Source organism: Myxocyprinus asiaticus, chromosome 45 (genome assembly GCF_019703515.2).
Source record: "Myxocyprinus asiaticus isolate MX2 ecotype Aquarium Trade chromosome 45, UBuf_Myxa_2, whole genome shotgun sequence".
Taxonomy (NCBI): Eukaryota; Metazoa; Chordata; class Actinopteri; order Cypriniformes; family Catostomidae; genus Myxocyprinus; species Myxocyprinus asiaticus.
In genome coordinates, this window is record NC_059388.1 from 25,198,228 (window position 1) to 25,219,981 (window position 21,754).

Consider the following 21,754-nt stretch of genomic DNA (forward strand, 5'->3'; position numbering starts at 1 on the left):
ACTGAATTGTACAATCTCATGTTGACCATTTATTTATTTATTTATTTTCAGTCAAGTCAAATTTAATATGCATTAAATCCTTTTTCATTTTTTTTTCTTCCATTTTCACATTTCTGTTAAAGGAATATTCTGAGTTCAATACAAGCTAAGCTGTATTGACAGCATCTGTGGCATAATCTTGATTACCACAAAATTGTATTTTGACTTGCCCCTCTTTTTCTTAAAAAAAAAAAAAAAAAAGGAAACATCTGCATGACAGTGAGGCACTTACAATGGAAGTGAATGGGGCCAATCCGCAAACCTGAGCTTAAAGGTGCCCTCAGTAACTTTAGTCATTGTGTCAACTTGGACTTACAATGACACCTATAGCGGCTTGGATGCAGCATCATTTAAAATAAAAAGTTTTCAGTTTCAGATGCCATTGTAGAAATGTAGTATTCACAGTCAAGCCATGATTACTTTAATCAATGAGTGAAAGTGTCAATTTACAGGACGGTTACTGAGATTAAGCGAGTAATATTCACCTCCATGTAGAATAAAACAGCTTTCATAAGGTTACTGATATGACTGGAGTCTTCATTTTAATGTGAGTGCTCATGATTTCCTACATATATTGCAAAATTACAATTCATTTCTTTAGGAGTTAATGAGAAAAAAATTACTAAGTGCACCTTTGGCTTGTATTGAACAGGGGATATTTCTTTAACATGTTTGTGTAATACACAAATCTCCCACTAGAGGCCAGTATAGGACAGATATTGAGATTAGTCATACACACATGACTATTGTACTTTATATAAATCCAGCAAGTAATATACAGCAACAATCCTTTATTTTTAGTTTTATAGGGGACAAATAGAAAACTTAAGATACAATGCAACAAGCTCTAATAAATAAAGAAGTATACACTACCTGTCAAAATTTTGAAACACACTCATTCTTTATTATAATTTTTTTATTCTTCACATTTTAGAATAATAGTAAAGCCATCAAAACTATGGAATAACATAAATGGAACTATGGGAATTATGTTGTGACTAAACAAAATCCAAAATAAATCAAAAGTGTGTTATATTTTAACATCTTCAAAGTAGTCACCCTTTGCCTAGAATTTGCAGACATGTACTCTTGACATTTTCTCAACCAACTTCTTGAGGTATCACACTGGGATGCTTTTTAAACAGTATTGAAGGAGTTCCCATCTATGTTGGGCACTTATTGGCTGCTTTTCTTTATTATTTGGTCCAAGTCATCAATTTCAAAAACTTTTCTTTTTTTAATTAAATTTTAGTTTTGTAATGAAAGAAATTAATATGGTGGCACAATTATATTTTTGTCTACAAAACTAATTTCAAACATTTAAGCATACGCCTTCAGATCAAAATATTTTTAAGATCATGAGAAACATTTCAGTCAAGTGTTTCAAAACTTTTGACCGGTAGTGTAATTTACCTCAAGTTAATTTATCACTGCACAGCATATTTGATAGACAAATATTATTTTATTTATGGACTCTTATATAATGCCCTGTGTAAAAATAAATAGAAAAGAAGCTAAAATAATTATGCAGGTGTGTCTCACAGCTGGAACGGTTTGTTTCACAACCATTTTCATGCTGGAGACCATGAAATCAAACAATATGAAATAATTAGTCAAGGGTTAGGTCAAATATTATTATTTACTTATCGTACTGTAGCATACATATTGTATATTCCACATGTTTTGACACAACACCATGCCAAGACAGTCACCTGTAACACCTGTATGATCATGAGACAGTTACTGCTTAGGATAGAGACCTGTCTTCTGCACACCAAACGCGGTGATGAAAATGTTGATGATGACAGTGAGAAACACCATTGCAGTGGCCACATTATTCATTATGTCCAGCTTCCTCTGATTGGCCACTTCATTGAGGTTTTTGCGAGCTGAAATGTGGAAGTATGATAAAGAATCATGGGATAGTTTACCCAAAAATGACAATTTTGTCATCATACTCACCCGCATGTGTTTGGAACAACATGGGGGTGAGTTAAATAACAAATGAATAATATTTTCATTTGTGGGAGGACTATTCCTTTAAATATGAAACAATTTAGAAAATGTGTGGTAACAAAATGAACAAGCTTTTTAAGAGCTAAATATCTTATTTTGATGGATTTTTTGCATAATACACAATGGATCTCACACTCACCCATGTTGACAAATAGAGCTCCAGCAAGCACTTGGAAGAAGAGTGAGACAGCGATGAGTATGATGACGGTGAGGTAGTATTTGAACTCAGGGCCCTGCTCCAGAACAGCTTTCAGCTGTGAGGCGTTTGCCATCAACAGCGCCACATCCAGCATACTCTCTGCTACAGTCTTCTTAGTGGCATAGTGGTTCATGTTGAGAGGTTCTGCAGGCTGAAAGAGAGAGAGAGAGAGAGAGAGAGAGAGAGAGAGAGAGAATCTCTATATATTTACTGAAGCTTTTATTATGGTCTGAGAGCTTTGAAGTGAGTCATTTTGATTCCTCAAACTTTTCTGTCTGGCCAGTGTTTGCTGTTAACATTAGTTTCCAAGGTGTATACAAGAGTTGGCTGTATATACAAAAGTGAGCAAGCACAAAAGAAAACCAAGTGTGTGGGGAAGAGTGTCTGATTGTGTGTATTGTGAATCACTGGACCTTGTCTTCAAAAAAGGATTCTGCCACAATAGCACTTTGATGCAATTCTGGGTTATGTATAGTGCTTCCAAAACACTACAGTGCAAAACAGGTTCCTTTCAGCTGCTTGTCTGAAGGCCTTAGACTCAAAATGGCAATTCGAAATGCTTCTACTGTAAATCTGTGTGACAGTGCTGTGTTGAAACAATGCTTTGAGGCATCTATTCAAGTGGCAAAGTGATTTCAGCAATAATATATTTAGGTCGGTCACATGGGAGCAATGTCAAATTGTTCAAAATGTATCAAATGAGTCATACATGAGACTCTACTGTGTTCAGCTTTGCTGCAACACCTACACACATCGAGAAACAGATCATTCATCTAATGAGCCTCCTGGAAGCTCAGTTGTGGCTGCATCAAAGTTCCATTTGGCTAAGAAATATCTGTCTCCTCCAGCAAAATCCGTGCCCTGCGAGATAATATTCTTTAAAGCAAGAGAAGTTCTCAGCAAAAATGTCAAAAATTAGTATTTTATACTCTATAATAATTTCTGATCACATTCCTTTATTCAACCCCAGCTAAAAAAACTCAGAATTCCCCATTACATTCATAATTAACATACACTTTCTTGCTATTCACACACACATGTTATTTCATACACAAACAAAAAGGTAAGTATATAACTTTTTTTCATAAATACATTTATTTATTACATTTAATAATAATAATAATTTAATTAATTTATCATGTATATACTGTGCAAAAGTTTTAGGCACTTAAGATGTTTGTCTTAAGATGGTTATTTGTATGTCCAGTTTTAGTGTGTCAATATGAAATATACATTTTAGACTCCCAAACATTACATTTGCAAATAGAATAGAAGAACAGGGAGCCCTGCAACAGATGTCATGGCCCCCACAGAGCTCCACGCTGAACATCGAGTCTGTCTAGTATTTCATGAAGAGACAGAAGTAATTGAGACAGCCTAAATAGATAGAAGAACTGTGGTAAATTCTCCAAGAAGCTTGGAACATCCTATCTGCCAACAACCAAGAAAAACTGTGTCCAGGTGTACCTAGGAGAACTGGTGCTGTTTTAAAGGCAACACCAAATATTGATTGAGCTTTTTTTTTTATGGCATTATTTTTGAAGAAATCCTCACTATACAACATTTTCACAAGTGCCTAAAACTTTTGCACAGTACTGTATATATATATATATATATATATATATATATATATATATATACTGTGTGTGTGTATATATATATATATATATATATATATATATATATATATATATATATATATATATACTGTGTGTATATATATATATATATATATATATATATATATATATATATATATATATATATATATATATATATATACACAGTATATATATATATATATATATATATATATATATATATATATATATATATATACACACAGTATATATATATATATATATATATATATATATATATATATATATATATATATATATATATTATATATAATATATTATTATTATTATTATTATTATTATTATAAATCTCACAGCAGTAGTGTAGTAGTACATTTAATTAACAAATTAAAGTGATAGTTCACCCAAAAATGAAAATTCTCTCATCATTTACTCTCCCTCATTTCATACATCATGACTTTTTACGATAAATCAGTGCGCTGTCATGAGTGAAAAAAAATAAAATAAAAATCAGTCATGAAAACTGGGTCGAAGTTCACGTTTGTAGTTATCTATTTGACCAATAGAGAGCAGCATTTCACTATTAAATCGTTAATGTGTGCGTTTTTCGTATATTTAAAAAAAAAAAAACTTTTTCTCGTTTCTTTCTTCTTCTTTTTTCTATTTTTTTCTTTTCTTTTTTTATTTTATTTTTTATTTTGCAGCTATACTTTAGTACTGAATAATCAGAGGTGAAAAGTACATTTTCCATATGCATTCATCTTTTTTTTTTTCCTGAAAGCTGTACATTACAAAAACGAGACTAATATGTCCTTTAGTGCCAAATAGCCAATAAAAGACTGAAGTCATATGTTGACTTTTTATATTCTCAAACCACTAAACTATTTAAAAAATCATCAATCAGACAACCACATCCTTTTTTAACTCAAATGATATCTCTTATCTTTCAGGTGCTCTTGCAACCTTTTATACCAATCTCAAAATCAATTCAACACATACGCCTAACTTCCTGTGGTTTACAAAACACACTTACTCATACCATACCGTCCTTTTAGACTCTTTAAACATGTTCTTATCATTGTCTACAGGACATGTTAGAGACATGTATGTAGATTGAGAGAGTGATTACACCCACACTCAAAATAAAAAATAAATAAATAAATAAAAAAAAAAAAAAATAAATATATATATATATATATATATATATATATATATATATATATATATATATATATATATATATATATATGCATTTCAATTTCATGAAAAAAAATTCTGTTTAAAGCTACACTATGTAACTTTTGGCCCTCTAGCGTTTAAAAATTAGAACTGCATGTGTCTTGCGGAAGAACATTGTTTTGGTTATTGACGTAAGTCGTGCTTCGGCTCTGCTCCTCTGCGTCGGTGTACACTGGATACAGGACATCTTATCAGAGCGAATGGACAAATAAATAACAAAAGAAAGGAAAAGACAGATATCCAAAAATATATCATTTGAGCAGGTAAGTGCCATATCTTATGCTGTTGTTTTGACTTATTGGAAACATTAATGTTTTTAAATAAATTACGTTACAAAAGTTAGGCAATGTTTGTTATCATTAGACATAACGATTGCTAATCTGATAAGGTCAAACGTTGTAAAGTTTTTATAACTGCAGGATACTGTGGCCAAATAGACCACAGTAGTAACTAATTTATATATTGTCATTGTTACCAACCAGTGGTCAACATAATTTCAAGACTCACATGTCCTTGGCAAGCCTAGGACTAAAGGATTTATTTATATAAATTATTGCCATTATAAAGAAAAATACACACGTGTGCTAGCAAATGAAAAGTTCTACTCCGATTACAGTATAATTATTGTATTTCACTAAACACACACAGACATGTGTGTGTGTGTGTGTGTGTGATTACACAATTATACATAAACCATATCAATAAATTATCTTACCTGTTGAGTAAGAAAAAAGCCATCTCTGGGTCGCTTTTAAATCCTTTCAGATCTCCGAGGTGTTGCCACCTCTGAAAAGCCAAGCCGATGTTGATTCAGTTTTTATTACGGACTCTGTCGCTTTAACTTTTTGCTTGTAGACTCTGCTCTCTTTGGTGTTTCTTTGTTTTACAACCGGTGATTCCCTGGAGGTTTGCTGTTTTGAATGATCCATGGTCAATTTTTCTCATTCGTTGAGACAACAAACTTTCAGCTTTACGCTACTCCCACACCATACATACACTACAGTGGCCGGAGCTTATTTTCTCTGTCTACGGATATGACGTCAATTCGCATGGGCAAATGACATACACTACCGGTCAAAAGTTTTGAAACACTTGACTGAAATGTTTCTCATGATCTTAAAAATCTTTTGATCTGAAGGCGTATGCTTAAATGTTTGAAATTAGTTTTGTAGACAAAAATATAATTGTGCCATCATATTAATTTATTTCATTATAAAACTAAAATGTAGTAATAATAAAAAAAAGTTTTTGAAATTGATGACTTGGACCAAATAATAAAGAAAAGCAGCCAATAAGTGCCCAGCATAGATGGGAACTCCTTCAATACTGTTTAAAAAGCATCTCAGGGTGATACCTCAAGAAGTTGGTTGAGAAAATGTCAAGAGTTCATGTCTGCAAATTCTAGGCAAAGGGTGACTACTTTGAAGATGCTAAAATATAACACACTTTTGATTTATTTTGGAATTTTGTTTAGTCACAACATAATTCCCATAGTTCCATTTATGTTATTCCATAGTTTTAATGACTTTACTATTATTCTAAAATGTGAAAAAACAGAAGAAAAAAAAGAAAAAATTATAATAAAGAATGAGTAAGTGTTTCAAAACTTTTGACCGGTAGTGTATTTATTCAATTTCCCGTGAAATCTGTCTCGACAGCTCTAAATATAAAATTATTTTATCAAAGTGTATTTGGGTAAAGACATGGTTTGGAAGATAGATTTTTGTTGCACTCACTCATTAATAACATTTTGTTATTTTTTTAACAAAAAAAAGTTACATAGTGTAGCTTTAAACAAATCTAAACATGTTAAGTTTTATTACTTTTGTTTTGTTAAACATTACAAAATTAAATTTGATGGACATTTGTTAGAAATTGAAATGCATAAATCTTAAAAATAGGCTAAAATATTTTTTTGAGTATATAAATACAGTACATGACCCGTGCAGTTCAAGAATGTGCAGATACTCGCTCATTCGTGCCCCTCAAAGAAGGCCAGCAGACCTCTTTTATCTACACTAGCACAAAGCACTGAATGTGCTATGCTGAATTTCACCTAGACCCCGCCCCCTTCCAAAACATACATGCTGTATACATGTGATATATGCTTGTTTTTTAAGAAAACATTTTTTAACCGCCTCCACAAATCACAGTCCAGTAAAATGAAAACCAGGCATGCTTCCAAATACCACATGCATGGGCATGATTGGGGGTGCTTTCCTTTTCTTTTTTCTTTTTTTTAAATTAACACCATGGGAGAGGTCAGGAATATTTTACATGAGGGGCCCAAGTAGCTGGCCCACAGGAAGTCCACCTCCCCACATTTTTAGTCTCAGAGACATAGAGTAGAGAATGTACATAGAGCTAGAACAATTAAACATTTCTGCAGTGTTTCTTATATTTTCATTCAGTTCATTCAAATAACAGAATAAAGACACCCAGAACTGTTCCAGTGGATTTATGTTGAAGGAAACTGGCCAAAGCTTGCCTTAGTTTAGCCTGTGGGGGTAGATTTAAGTATAATTTAGAAGTCAGGAAATGGTCACATCACCGGGCCCCTGGGTCAGATCCGTCCAACTTTTCTATTTCCTGTATTTCATTCATTCTTTTTCAAGTTAAAGGCTAGCCACCAGTAACCAAATGATGCAGAAATTACACACTTAACATTTAAAGACTTAACACTAAAATGTCCCCTTTATGTTATTCCAAAGCAGTATGACTTACTTACTTTTCTAGAACACAAAAGGAGATACAATGTTTGCGAATGGATCATACAGTTAAAGCTTTTAGGGGACAGTTTATACCCATGCCTCCTGTTATGCCACATGCCCCCAAAGGCATTATTAGTTATCATAGATTCTCGTACTACACCTTCTACAGTGAAGTATGAGATAAGGCCAGAAAACAAAGGATTTCTGTCTCTCCTGGATTTTTTAATTAAACAAATGAAGCACTTAAATGCTATCTGCCATAGTTGTACAAACATGATGAAATAAAGCAGATATTGTGGGATTTTATGACTACACACCCTTTTTGGTTGTGGTTTTTGCTCTGACATGCCTAGATAATGTGATAAAGTAATAAATAAACTGTCGCACAGTGCAACGATGTTTTTTAGCCAAGTGAATTTTGAATGCAACTCTTCTTTATATATATATATATATATATATATATATATATATATATATATATATATATATATATATATATATATATATCACCAGCCTCTGTGACAGCACTAGACTGTGTAAACAGCAAACACACAGAGCATGGGACAAGGTATCTGCCAAGACATTTTCGTAATGTAACCGAACATCCAAGGAGTATGGCTATAAAAAGAGAGACCATGGAATAAGGTGCTTATTTGGACTCTGCCGAGAATGAAAAAAGGTAAGTTAATTGTCATCAGATAAAAAAAAAAAACACAACTGGAGCAGTACCACCAACCACAAGTCCTGAAATGCCCAAATCAGTGCCAGAATCTCCTTTTCAGTGGTTGAATAGTGAAGTTGGTGTGAATTAAACTTGCGCAAGATATAACTGACTGGGCAACACCATTCTCGTCGGTCTGTTACAGCACGGCTCCAGGTCCAACATGACTGGTATCCTCCTGGATCCGAAAAGGTTGTCCAATTCATGGCGCTGCCAGGATGGGGCAGTGCTGAGCAGCCGCTTCACATTGTCAAATTGAGTGACCACTCAAATTTACCTTTTACTGTACTTTCCTTAAGTCAGTCAAAGGGGCTACAACTGGACAGAACTTAGGGCAAAACCTCCTATAATACTTCACCATGCCCAAAAAAACGCATGAACTCCAGTTTAGAGGGCTGTTGTCAATGGCTTAGCCCACACAGGACGCACAATTCCCCGCCTAACAATTTTACTGAAATATGTCACCGTCGCCCTTGCAAACTCACAATTTACAAGGTAGACAGTGAGCCGAGCCTCAGCAAAATGCTTGAAAAGTGCTTGGACACGGCACAGGTGCTGTTCTCAAGTATCACTATAGACACTTAAAGGATTAGTTCACCCAAAAATTATAATTCTCTCATGATTTACCCACCTTTAAGCCATCCCAGATGTGTATGTCTTTCCTTCTCCAGCAGAACTGAAATTAAGATTTTTATAAGCACATTTCAGCTCTATATGTCCATACAATGAAAGCAAATTATTTACTTTTCGATAGTAAAAGTTAATTCTCCTGATTTATCTTATTTTTCTCCATTTCTAAGAGCATCAGCTACCTCTGCTGTTCAAAAGTTAATAAAGAAACAGTTGGTACAATAGTAGCTTTATCTTCTGGACCTTGACCAGAGGGAAAGCCGAGTCTGTCAGGTATTAAAGCAAATACACCCAAATATGCAAGAGCTGATTTTACAATTAGTCCAACACCCTCTTTGAGACATTTTTCTTCAGCTGTAAGACTTATTTTAAAATGTGCTGCCACTTCCAATAATTGCTCTTTAGATAGTTTGTCCAATCCCTCTTCAGTTGGATGCTTAAAAAATCTGTAGCTTACTCTCAAATTTCTCACAATTAGTGATTTTCCCCATCTACAATAAGCACTCTAATTTCAACCCTAGACTTTGTACATCAACCAAGAGCCCCTTTAAGAACTCAGACAGCACAGACACCCCTTGGATAAACCAGAAAGAGACAGCAAACATGCCAATGCCCTCAGCCCAGTATTAGCACAAAATCAACAAACCAAAATAATAAAGGGTTAATGCAAAGTGTTGCTACAGCCTATGGGGTAAAGACACCAGTATGAGAAAGCATATGCCCCAATTAAGCCTCGCTACAATAGACAAACTCAATGTAGGCCTACTTACGGCAGAGACAGTAGACAAACTCAATGCATGTACGGCAGGGACAATATCATATTAAATGCAATCTCAAATGCCCTTACCAATTACCTAATATCCTGGATGAGCCCCCATTTGTTACAGCCTGGCTTGCAACAGATCTGTCATGCTAGCGAGTTAGATCAGTACATGGAAAGAGGTGGTGCAAATCATGCTCAAGAACAGTGGTGCATAGAACAATCTGTGCAAATAAACACTTAAATAAGCCGAACTCTGTCTGGGCCAAGTGTTCCCCATCATCCTAGTTACCAAAGACAAAATAGCGGAGAAGAAAAAAACAAACAAACAGGGAAAGCACAGACAGGACCGTGATTATATATTCAAGACATTAATTTACATAAATTCATGTCTTATCTCACATAGGTCATCAAGTGAGTCAGGAAAGCCACCAGTACCCCCTAAATTAATCATAAATTAATAAATAACCCTTGATCTTGCATCCTTGAGACATCTTTAGAATGCAAACTTCCTTCCTAACAGATCTCATGCCTAGTCCTCAGAGCACATGCTTCTTAAAAATGCACAAGAGTTTTCAGGTGAGTTCATATGCATGTATTTGTGCTGAAAGTCATGGCATGACCCCTACTATCTTTCTGGGCACTGAACCTGAGAAATGAAAACATGTACCCAGGAGAGACATAGACCCTTCTCTGAATGTTTAATGTACTGCTGATTCTGTAACAAATGTCAAAACCATCAAACGCATGCATGGTTACATAAGCATATTTTAAAACTGTCAAGACATCTAGTGCGTTACAACATTCACTATGTTGTCATGGTAACCTAGGAATCTTATAAACAGAGCTGGTTAAGTGATAAGAACCTTCAGCCAATCAGGGGCAGGATGAAATAACTTCATAGCCAATTAGAGAGTGAATATGCTTTTGAAATGTGTTGACAGGTCGACAGGGGCCCCAGAACATTCTGTGAATGTAACAAACAGTAAACCTCTGTTCCCCAGCAACTGGGGCAAAAGGACAAAGCACACATACAGTATTTCAACATATTCATTCAAAGACTCACAAACATTTATAAATGTCTCATAACAATCCGAGTCAACGTTTTACATTTACATGATCTTTTTCAAGTTTATTTATGGAGCTTTGGAATTATTTTCCTAATATGACTGATTTTGTTTTACTGGAAAAATAAATGTAAGGCTCTCAGTGGAAAATATACAATATTTAAAGTGCTTGTTTAGCAGCTTGTTAAATTTTCCAGATAATAATGAAACAAATATAGCTACACAGACTTATGCACAATAGGTGCGCAATAAACTATACTATGTGCTACTTAACTGAGAGCATTCATTTTCATTTTAACACTGAGATTAGAGACTACAAAGTGTGGCAAGTATCACCCTTTAGTTGAAGCGTAGTGCAGAGGCAGACTGGCCATCGGGAGAACTGGGACTATTCCCGGTGGGCCGGCTGCGAAACAGGGCTGTGATATGGCATAGTGGGCCGCCATATGATGATGGGTTTTCGATAAGCTGAAAGTGGCTGCGAAATGATGCCACGATATGCCAAAAGAGGCCGCGATATGCAGAAGGGGACAATGAAACATTGTCAGAACAAGACGAAAAGCAGTTCTTCAAGTAAGTCAGGAAAATAGTTAAAAATGTATGTAACGGTGAAGATAAGCAGAAATACACGAGTGTTGTCAGTTAAAGTGAGATCACTCTGTGCTTTTGTGTGTTATGCATTTCATTTTTCACAATCCAATCCTAAATATATACTGTATAAAGACATCGGTATTGATCTTATCTGTTCTGTTGAAACTATTATTCATCATTTTCCATGGTAAACATATCTCCCAAAAAATAAATAAAATTAAAAATGATTATTTTATTATTTATTAATATTATTGTTACAAGGCCTACAATAAAATTAATATAGTATCACCTTCAAACTGTCAAAAAATAAAATAATAATTATTTATTTATATTTATTTATTTTACTAACAATATAAATGTAATTATGGTTTTTTTTTTCTTTTTTTTTGGCAGAAACTACATTTAAAATACACACACTCACACACACACACACACACACACACACACACATAGTATGCATGTTTGTGTGCATGTTCAAATGTGTAATTTCAGTTAAAATGTTAACATTACAATGAATAAGGATGTTTTCTGTAAGTGTGTCTACATCACAATTGTTTTGGTTATAAAAAAGCAAATTAATTAATGAATACTGTATAGCAACTATAACATATTGGACGGTTTTGTAAGTGTGGGTCCCAGGTAAACACAAAATGTTATATTTAGGTCCTAGTCCAAGAAAGTTTAAGAACCCCTGTCATACAGTATAGTAAAGTATGGTATCATACAGTATAGTATATGTTACAGTAGCCAGCTGGTAGGTAGCTGTGCAGTGTGTAAATCTCACCCCACTAAACCTCACTCCCATCCAGGTCATGGCACCACAGTAACTGGTCCTACTCAACATGCTCCAAGCGGGATTCAAACCAGGGTCTCCGGCATGGGATGTGGGAGTACTAATGGGGAGGCTAAAGCCCCTAGCGTCAGTCGCTAGCGTGCCTCTTGAGGCCAGGGGAGTGACGTTTACACACTGCACAGCTACCTACCAACTGGCTACAGGTATAGTATAGTATAGTATCATACAGTATAGTATATTATAGTAAGGAGTCATACAGTATAGTGTATGTTACAGTAGCCAGCTGGTAGGTAGCTGTGCAGTGTGTAAATCTCACCCCACTAAACCTCACTCCCATCCAGGTCATGGCACCACAGTAACTGGTCCTACTCGACATGCTCCAAGCAGGATTCAAACCAGGGTCTCTGGCATGGGATGTGGGCGCACTAATGGGGAGGCTAAAGCCCCTAGCGTCAGTCGCTAGCGTGCCTCTTGAGGCCAGGGGAGTGACGTTTACACACTGCACAGCTACCTACCAACTGGCTACAGGTATGGTATAATATAGTATAGTATAGTATAGTATAGAGTGGTATAGTGTTGTATAGTATAGTATAATGTAGTACAGTATGGTATGGTAACATACAGTACATTATATTAGAGTATAGTACATTGCAGTATAGTATAGTACAGTATAGTATAGTATAGTATAGTAGGAGTATGCCATAGTAAAGGTGATAATTTCTATCAAGTTAATTGCCACCCTGACTAGGGTAAATACATTTTGAAATACATTTCAAACATTGAAATTGTTGTATATTCCACCATTAAGAAAATAACTGCTTTGTGAGAGCATATTTTACAGACTACACATGGATGCTTTGAGTCTGTGTACACCAATAAAACCAGGGCTTTTAATCACTGACAGTGTGTCTATGCTTTTCTGCAATAACAGATTTCTTTTATATCTTTTAAGTGAAGTTATCCATGGGGCGTATCATTGAGGTGTTTAGACATTTAGAGGGTCACGCCATGTTTATCATAGTTGCTATAAACATTGGTACATCTTCACATCATATCAAATACAGGGAAAGTAGAGGCGGAGAGGAGGAGATCGGACATGCCCCTTCCCTGCCCACTGAGCCTGCGGCAGCTGTTGCACTTCAGGAACCCCATGACCTCTGCACCACCCCCCCCCCCCCCATGTATGACTATACACTTGAGTGGCCAAATAACTTTGTACTTCTTTGCTCATTCCTTCTTATCTTCATTTGTTTGTTTGTTTGTTTTTTCAAAATGGAGTAAAACCTTCTATGCTAACCTGTTGGTTATCAAGATTAATTAATGATTTGACTGTAGAAATGTGCATTAAAACACTACCATAAGGCAGCTGTCCCTTTCAGAGGAGACCAAATGTTACTAGGTCTCTAAAATGACCAACTTAGTTTTACAGAATGAACGATAGTATAACTCTTATTTTGACTTTTGCAAACTGACTTTAATGTTCAATGTTTTGCCGCAGTTTCCTGGTGAAATTAACACTAGACGTGTTACAGCAACTGTGCGTTTTATTCACTTTCACACAAATCACGACTACGACTTTGTAAACACTTATTTTTCACACTATTACTCAGAAACAGCTATGTTGTGATATCGAAACACTCTTTCTATAATGCATCATTTGGAAAATCAACACATCTCAACACTCGTATTACAGACCCACCAACATGTGATTAGCTTCTGCGATAGCTCACCCGATGGAGTGTTAGAATACAGACAGTGGTTCGAGTCCAGCCAAGCACGTAAGCTGACACGTGTTACTGCAGTAATGCATTTCTGTTCAAAGCCATAATCTTGCCCAGAGGAGATGTGCACTCTACGTTGTTCTAAAAGAATTTATATTATATCATCACTGACCATGGCCTGCTTGTCATACCAGTGTGTGTGTGTATGTATGTGTGTCAAAGGGGAGTGATAGAACAGGAAATGTTTATTTGATACAGTAAACTTCAAGATAGATTTCTTACCTTCTATTTCCCATGGACCTACAAATATCCTTATATTTCCTGTAGTGTCACAAGGACAAGTTAATTATCAGATATGATACTCTGTTTTGAGTTGGCATTGGACCAAGTATATGATATGAGTGTTTGGGAATGTGTGTGTTCTTAGCTATAGTTTGCAGACAAAATTGTTCTCAAAGTGAGCTAAATTTGACAAAACTTTCCTTTGAGGACATTTTGAGACATATTCAACTGGAAAAACAATTAATTAATAAAGAAAATAATGTTTTTTAAATTCTAAAAATGCAAAGTTTTCTTTTAAGAGTAGGGTTAGGGTTAGTCTATAGAATTTATAATTAGCTTAAATAAAAGCAGTAGAAATCTATTGCATGTCCCCATTTAGATAAGTTAATGTGTGTGTGTGTGTGTGTGTGTGTGTGTGTGTGTGTGTGTGTGTGTGTGGGCAGGTTTTGGTGGTTCACGAGGACTTTTTTTTAGGTTACACACTGGTAATTACAAGGGTATAATGCTATAAATGTGGTTTATGAGGACATTTCTAGCGTCCCCATAATTCAAATCGCTTAAAAAACATACTAAACGATGTTTTATTGAAAATGTAAAAATGCAGAAAGTTTTTTGTGAGGGTTAGGTTTAGGGGTAGGGTTAGGGTTAGTATAAAAATCATTATGTCTATGGAGAGTCCTCATAATGATAGCTGCACCAACATGTGTGTATGTGTGTGTGTGTGTGTGTGTGTGTGTGTGTGTGTGTGTGTGTGTGTGTGTGTGAATGTTCTATTTTGCTTTTTTAGGATACAGGAACACAGAACTGGACAACAGAGGTGTCATTTCTTTAAACTGGGTCATGATGTTCGGCATTAATCCAGGGGATGAGTGCAAAAGGGACACACACTCAAATGCATTTACAAATGGCATGCACAGCGCACAATAGATATACACACTATCCTACTCTGTCCTTTGATAAAGAGTTTATCTAAACAGCGCCTGGGCTGGAAACAATAATAAAGAGAGAAAGAAGGGGAGATAGAAATGTAAATGGATGGGAGGAGGATGTAGAGTGGGTGAACAGTGTTGAAGCTGGTTCCTGAGCCCAGGGCGGAGGTCTGTGTTTGTCAGCTTAGTTTCCAGCACCATCTTATCACTCTAATTCACTATGTCTCTCTATTCCTCCCTTGGTCATTCTATATCTCGCCTGAGCTCACTGTTTTTCATTTCTATGAAAACTTGACCTCACAAACTGGACCGAGTCTTTGGGTGTGATGTAAACTTCATGTATTCACATAAGTGTCTCTGATATCTCTTGGATGTGTGTTGTGGTGTAGAGTGTGAAAGTGATGTTAGAAAGAGATGTGCGGTACAAAGCAATATTCTTCTTAATTTTGAACATGAAATCGTATTTGGCCCTATTTACTTTCTTAATACACATTAGTGGTCTTATTTCACACAATTAATTGGTGCAGTTTTTTCCAAAAAATATGTTTTTGTCTTCATAATCTTTCATAAAAATGTCATAACCTGCTCCACCTCTGAAACATCTTTATTTTTGGCTGACGTCACCTATACCATTTGACTTTTTACCTTTCCCATCCAACCACCTGACTCCATTCTTGTATGGGATGCCTATTTCTTTTTTTTTCTTTTTTTTTTTAAATAAGTATTTTTTATTCTATTTTTATTTTTTTTTTATTTCAATTTCAAATTGTATTTAATGTTATTTAAAATTCAATTTAATTTTTTAAACTGTAAAAAATAATTTTTGTATTTTTTATTTCTATTTTTTATATTAATTTCAAATTTTATTTTATTTTATTTAATAATTGGCACCTTTTTTCTGTAACTGCTTTTTATTTCTATTGATAATTTGGCAATAATGTGTGTAAAGCAATAATAAAATCTTAAACACTTTGAAAATTAAAACACTTTGAAATTGATTGTACAGTGTACATTGACCCAAAACATACCCACATATTTAACATTCTTTTATAAATCTTTAAGAATTAACTGCATTACCCTTTGTCAGAGACAGGGATATACATTATACAGTATATATAGGCATGTGATAACACTGTACACTGGGATTTATAGTAGGACAAACGCATTTTCCCCACTTATTAACAATTTCCATCTTCTCATTGCCATCAAACTGGCCTGTAATTGAAAAAGAAGGCACCAGATATATTTTTAAGAGAATTTATAGCCCATTTACAGCAAAATGATAGATAATTACTCTCTAGGCATTTTTGCCCCGTCACACTGACCTCATAGTGACTCAGATTTATACTACATGCTACCATGTCATTATACCAGTGCTCTCTAATTGTATCTTTTGACTAACACACTAAAGTTAGTGTGTGTGTGTGAATATGTGTGTGTCTGTGTGGGATCTATAGTGGGGTGTGGTTGATTCAGTGTTGGTATGGGCAGGGCAGGGCACAAAAAGGCATAATGGCCTTGATTTGGCAGCAGTGGCTCTGGAAAGCACCGAAATGGCTGACTGATTTAGTCATGGCTGCTGTAGTCACATGCACTGGAATGTCTTTCATACTGGATACAGTTGAAACAGCCAGAAATGCAAGTGCAAATTCCGGCCTCTCTGGTCAATGAGTTAACAAATAGTTAGAGTGAGCTGGGCTTTTCAACTACTCTCTGCAACAGTGTATGAGTGGGGGGTCAGATTTTGCCTACATTTTGTTGCCCAAATATCCTCATAAGGATCGAAAAACTTTAAATAACTTACATTGTAGGGACCAGCCCACGGCCCCCACGATGAAAATTGTTTAATAAAGGTACTAAATAATGTCTTCATAAAAAATCTAAAAATGCAAAAAGCTTATTGTGAGGGTTAGATTTAGGGGCAGGGATAGAAAATAGCATTAGCTCAGTGTAAAAACAATAGAAGTCAATAGAAAGTCAACTACAATGCAATGCTCCATTTGTCAAGCGACTGTTGGAGTGCCTGAAAAACACAATAAGAATTTTTCATCATCTGCACATATGTGTGTGTGTCTGTTTGCAGGTTTGGGTGGTTTACGTGGACATTTTTTTAGGTTACAAACTGGTAATTACAAGGGTATTATGCTATAAATGTGGTTTATGAGGACATTTCTAGTGTCCCTATAATTCAAATCGCTTAAAAAACATACTAAACGATGTTTTTTTGAAAATGTAAAAATGCAGAACGTTTTTTGTGAGGGTTAGGTTTAGGGGTAGGGTTAGGGGATAGAATCTATAGTTCGTACATTATAAAAATCATTATGTCTATGGAGAGTCCTCATAAGGATAGCCACACTAACGTGTGTGTGTGTGTGCTGAGAATGGTCTCTCTAGCACACTGACTTGAGATTATGAGGCCCTGATGACTCATTGAGCTCTGAAGGCCATGTAGTGTCTCAAATACTTCCACTGGAGTATTCACAGGCCATAATTTCATGCAGTACCGCCTTTGTCCTGCAGGGGAACAAGTAATTTGGTCAACAATCTCACTCCAGAAAGTGAAACATTTACTGTCAGAGGAGAGGACCATGAGTACAAAGTACAAAGTATATTCTGTTTGTGAAAATGAAACAATGAACCCATTTCTATGTAACATAAAATCTGAGTGGAAAACAAAAAGTTCAAAGACATGTAGAAGAATGGACATGTGTGTTTTTGTGCATATCATTCAAAGGGACGTGCATGTTCCTGTTGACAGGAAGGTCTCTGTTCAAGTCAAACAGGCTATATAAATAATCTCAGACTACATCAATCGTCTCCACTGCCATGTCTTGTACTGACAACTGGATAGACAGATGCCAAACAGGGATAAACAGAGCACTACACTGTCTACTGGCTATTCTGAACAACTTCCCAAGGGCTGCTTGTTACATAAGCATCAAAGTATGAAATTTTATTGTGTTTTCGCCTGGGAAATTCATTCCAGTAAGGTAAAGAGCATGGAAACCCAGTGTCATGACTCTTGTACATCAGAGTGGTTGTACATATGGGCAACATTGAAGGGGTCAGAGTTTGGCTAATTAGCTTTTTAAGTGAACCCCTGCTGGCAGATACCGTAATTACACCATTATGCTGGAAAAAAGCATTTTTCTCCATTGACTCCCATTCTCAGATATGACTAAATAACATCTTTGCAAGCAACATGTAAAACACCAGTATATCATTATATTACAGTAGATGTTTTACCAGTGCTCAGTTTTTTGGAGGGCTATGAAACATGTGAAATTTACTTGTTTTTTCCCCAATGGCAAGATTGTTGCTAGTGAAGGGCTTGGGATTGTGTACATTCTTATGGTGTCATCAACCAATTAGCGCTGTCATGACGTTATTTTTCAGTGGCTCCAGAGTAATTCGTCACATGGTACTTGAAGCTCAGATGATTGGCTCAAATCTTTTTATTTGGAACTGCACCAGCCAAGCAACTGCCTTTGAGATAAATTGGAATGCTAACTGATAATTGTCTCCAGGTACTATAGACCAGTGCTTTGTTGTCTAGAAACATTCAAGTAGCATAATGCATGGAGCCTGTTGGCTCCACACTAAAAAAAATTGACACCTTCGTTGCTGGTTTTAAAAGCCACAGACGAGTCACACAGAACTGGATTCAATCAGTACACCATAAACCAGCTGGTTTCTTTAGATGAACAGGCTCTTCTTGGATCGCAGTCAGGGCTAACTAGTGGCCAGGCATTAAATCCACACCTATATTAGTCTACAGTGGAACAGTTTGACAACATGTTTTATGGCCATGCCTCTCATGGTGTTAAAATACACTGTATCGAATGTATAGCAACAAGACTTAAAAATTATGCTTGCTAACATGAGACTTAAATGATCAAATTGCTTACAAACCTTGTTTGAGCAAAGTTATATTCAATTTTCCTCTAGTCATGACCATGTAAAGCTGGTAAAAATGGTAGCTTTAGCACAATACACGCAAGGACACAAGAAAAAGACTGGAATTACATTGGTAACGCCTAACTACAAGTTCATACCCCTAGAACGGTAGTTAATCCTACTGCTAAAAGGGTAATTTATACAACTTTACTGCTCAAATGGCACATTTTTGTATGGAAGAATTAATATAAGTGCTTTAATAAAAATGACTGCTGATTTCTGGCATTAAACCCTCCAGAATCCCTAGCATTACTGTATAAGATGTTTGCATATTTTTACAAAAGCAGTTATTGCCTGTAGTAATCAACAGCATGCCACAGATTCTGTCGACAGACCTTAACTTGTTTTGAACATTCTTTTGAAACTGGTATTTTGATGACACTGAGATGTTTTAAAGGGATAGTTCACTCAAAAATAAAAATTCTGTCATCTGTAATCTAATAAGAAATCAAACACTCATTATCTGTCCTGAACCCTACAGGTCAGGCTAGATATACAGTATATATTATATATATATATATATATATATATATATATATATATATATATATATATATATATACTCACTGAGCACTTTATTAGGAACACTATGGTTCTAATAAAGTTCCCGTGTTCTTCTGCTGTTGTAGCCCATCTGCCTTAAGGTTCGACGTGTTGTGCATTCTGAGATGCTATTCTGCTCACTACAGTTGAACAGAGTGGTTGTCCGAGTTACCATAGCCTTTCTGTCAGCTCAAACCAGTTTGGTCAGTCAGACCTCTCTCATCAACAAGGCATTTCCATCCGCAGAACTGCCGCTCGTTGGATGTTTTTGCTTTTGGCACCATTCTAAGTAAATTCTAGAGGCTGTTGTGCATGCAAATCTGAATCTGATCCGAATCTGAATGATTTTATGCACTGCACTGCTGCCACACAATTGGCTGATTAGATAATCACATGAATAATAGGTGTACAGTACAATACACTGTATATATAAATATCAACCAAAGAACAGTACCAACCATCTAAAGCCCATACATCATAAAAATAGCTGAACAGGGAAGTTACTATGCCAAAGCATCTTATTTGGCAGCAGAAGGCATGACCCTAGAAAACCCCACATGTTTTGTTTCCACATGTGACATCTCAGCATAAGACTTTCCTCCAGGGCTTTCCTGCCTTTCATGGTGAAGCACCCGCTGGTTTCGCTCGCTAATGAACGCTGCATTTTCTTCCCTACTTTGCTATGAGAAGAGCCGTCAAGGAAGAAAAACGGGCAGATGTTACTGGATTCAGTAACTAAAACTGGCAGCTGACCTGCAAACAATCAATCATGCTGTCAGTGACAATCCATGTTCAAACACACATCCCAGCAGTGCCATATGTGTGTCCAACACACATGAAGCCTCAAAGACAAGGGGACCTACACATGCCTGCTATACTGTATGTAAATAACCAATGCTGGACCAAAATATTAAAGGTTTAGTTCACCCAAAAATGAAATTGTCATTATTTACTCACCCTCATGTTGTTCCAAACCTAGATACATTTCTTTGCTACGCAGAAAAGATGTTGAAGATTCCTCTCTTTTCAATACAATGGCAGTGGATAGTGACTCACTTTATAGTCATTTGAGTGTTTTAATGAAAAAACTAAAGTTTTAGAAACTGGGGTGCGAGTCTAAATTAATTCCTTTATTTCCAGGTGTGTCCATAATGTCTCACAGTAGGAGTGCACATAACACAAATAATCAAAGCCACTGAATACCTCTTCACATCAAAAACCACAACCTAACAATCATGTTGTCATCAAGACATTAAATCAAATAGATCAAGTCGGTTAATTCTTTATTCATCACAATCGTGATGCTATCACAACTTCAGGTTAGGCGTTGTTCAAAAGATAACTTAAGGGAAAATTCCAGGTTCAATACAATTTAAGCTCAACTGACAGCATTTGTAGCATAGTGTTGATTACCACAATAAATAATTTTGACTCGTCCCTCCTTTTCTTGAAAAAAAAAAAAAAAAAGCAAAAATCTAAGTTACAGTGAGGCACTTACAATGGAAATTAATGGGGCCAATTTTTGGTGGGTTTAAAGGCAGAAATGTGTCGTTGGCCATGGCAGGCATGGGCACTGGCTCGTTGGCCGCGGCAGGCGTGGGCGCTGGCAGCAGCAGGGGAACAGCCGCCGTGACCGTGGACGCTGGCAGTGGCAGGGGAACGGCCTCCGTGACCGTGGGCACTGACAGCAGCAGGGGAATGGCCTCCGTGACCGTGGGCACTGACAGCAGCAGGGGAATGGCCTCCGTGACCGTGGGCACTGGCAGCAGCAGGGGAATGGCCTCTGAGGGCATGGGTGCTGACAGCGACAGGGGAACAACCTCTGTGGTCATGGATAATGGCAGCGGCAGGGAAACGGCCTCCCTAGCCACTGCCAGCGGTAGGGAAATGGCCTCCGTGGTCGTGGACGCTGGCAGTGGCAGAGGAGTAGGTGCCCTCCTCCTCCTCTTCTGGGA

At 36.2% G+C, this 21,754-nt stretch overlaps 1 protein-coding gene across 1 annotated transcript in view; it reads right to left on the reverse strand.

The window, feature by feature from the left end:
* Positions 1-16: 16 nt before the first annotated feature.
* The window catches only part of ninj2 (ninjurin 2), a 44,630-nt gene continuing 22,892 nt past the window's right edge, over positions 17-21,754 (reverse strand). Inside the window, exons 2-3 of the mRNA XM_051688575.1 lie at positions 2,195-2,405; positions 17-1,928 (exon numbers count right to left, since the gene is read on the reverse strand). Coding sequence (XP_051544535.1) covers positions 1,780-1,928; positions 2,195-2,405 — 360 coding nt within the window. The 3' untranslated portion in view covers positions 17-1,779. The remainder of the gene's footprint in view (positions 1,929-2,194; positions 2,406-21,754) is intronic.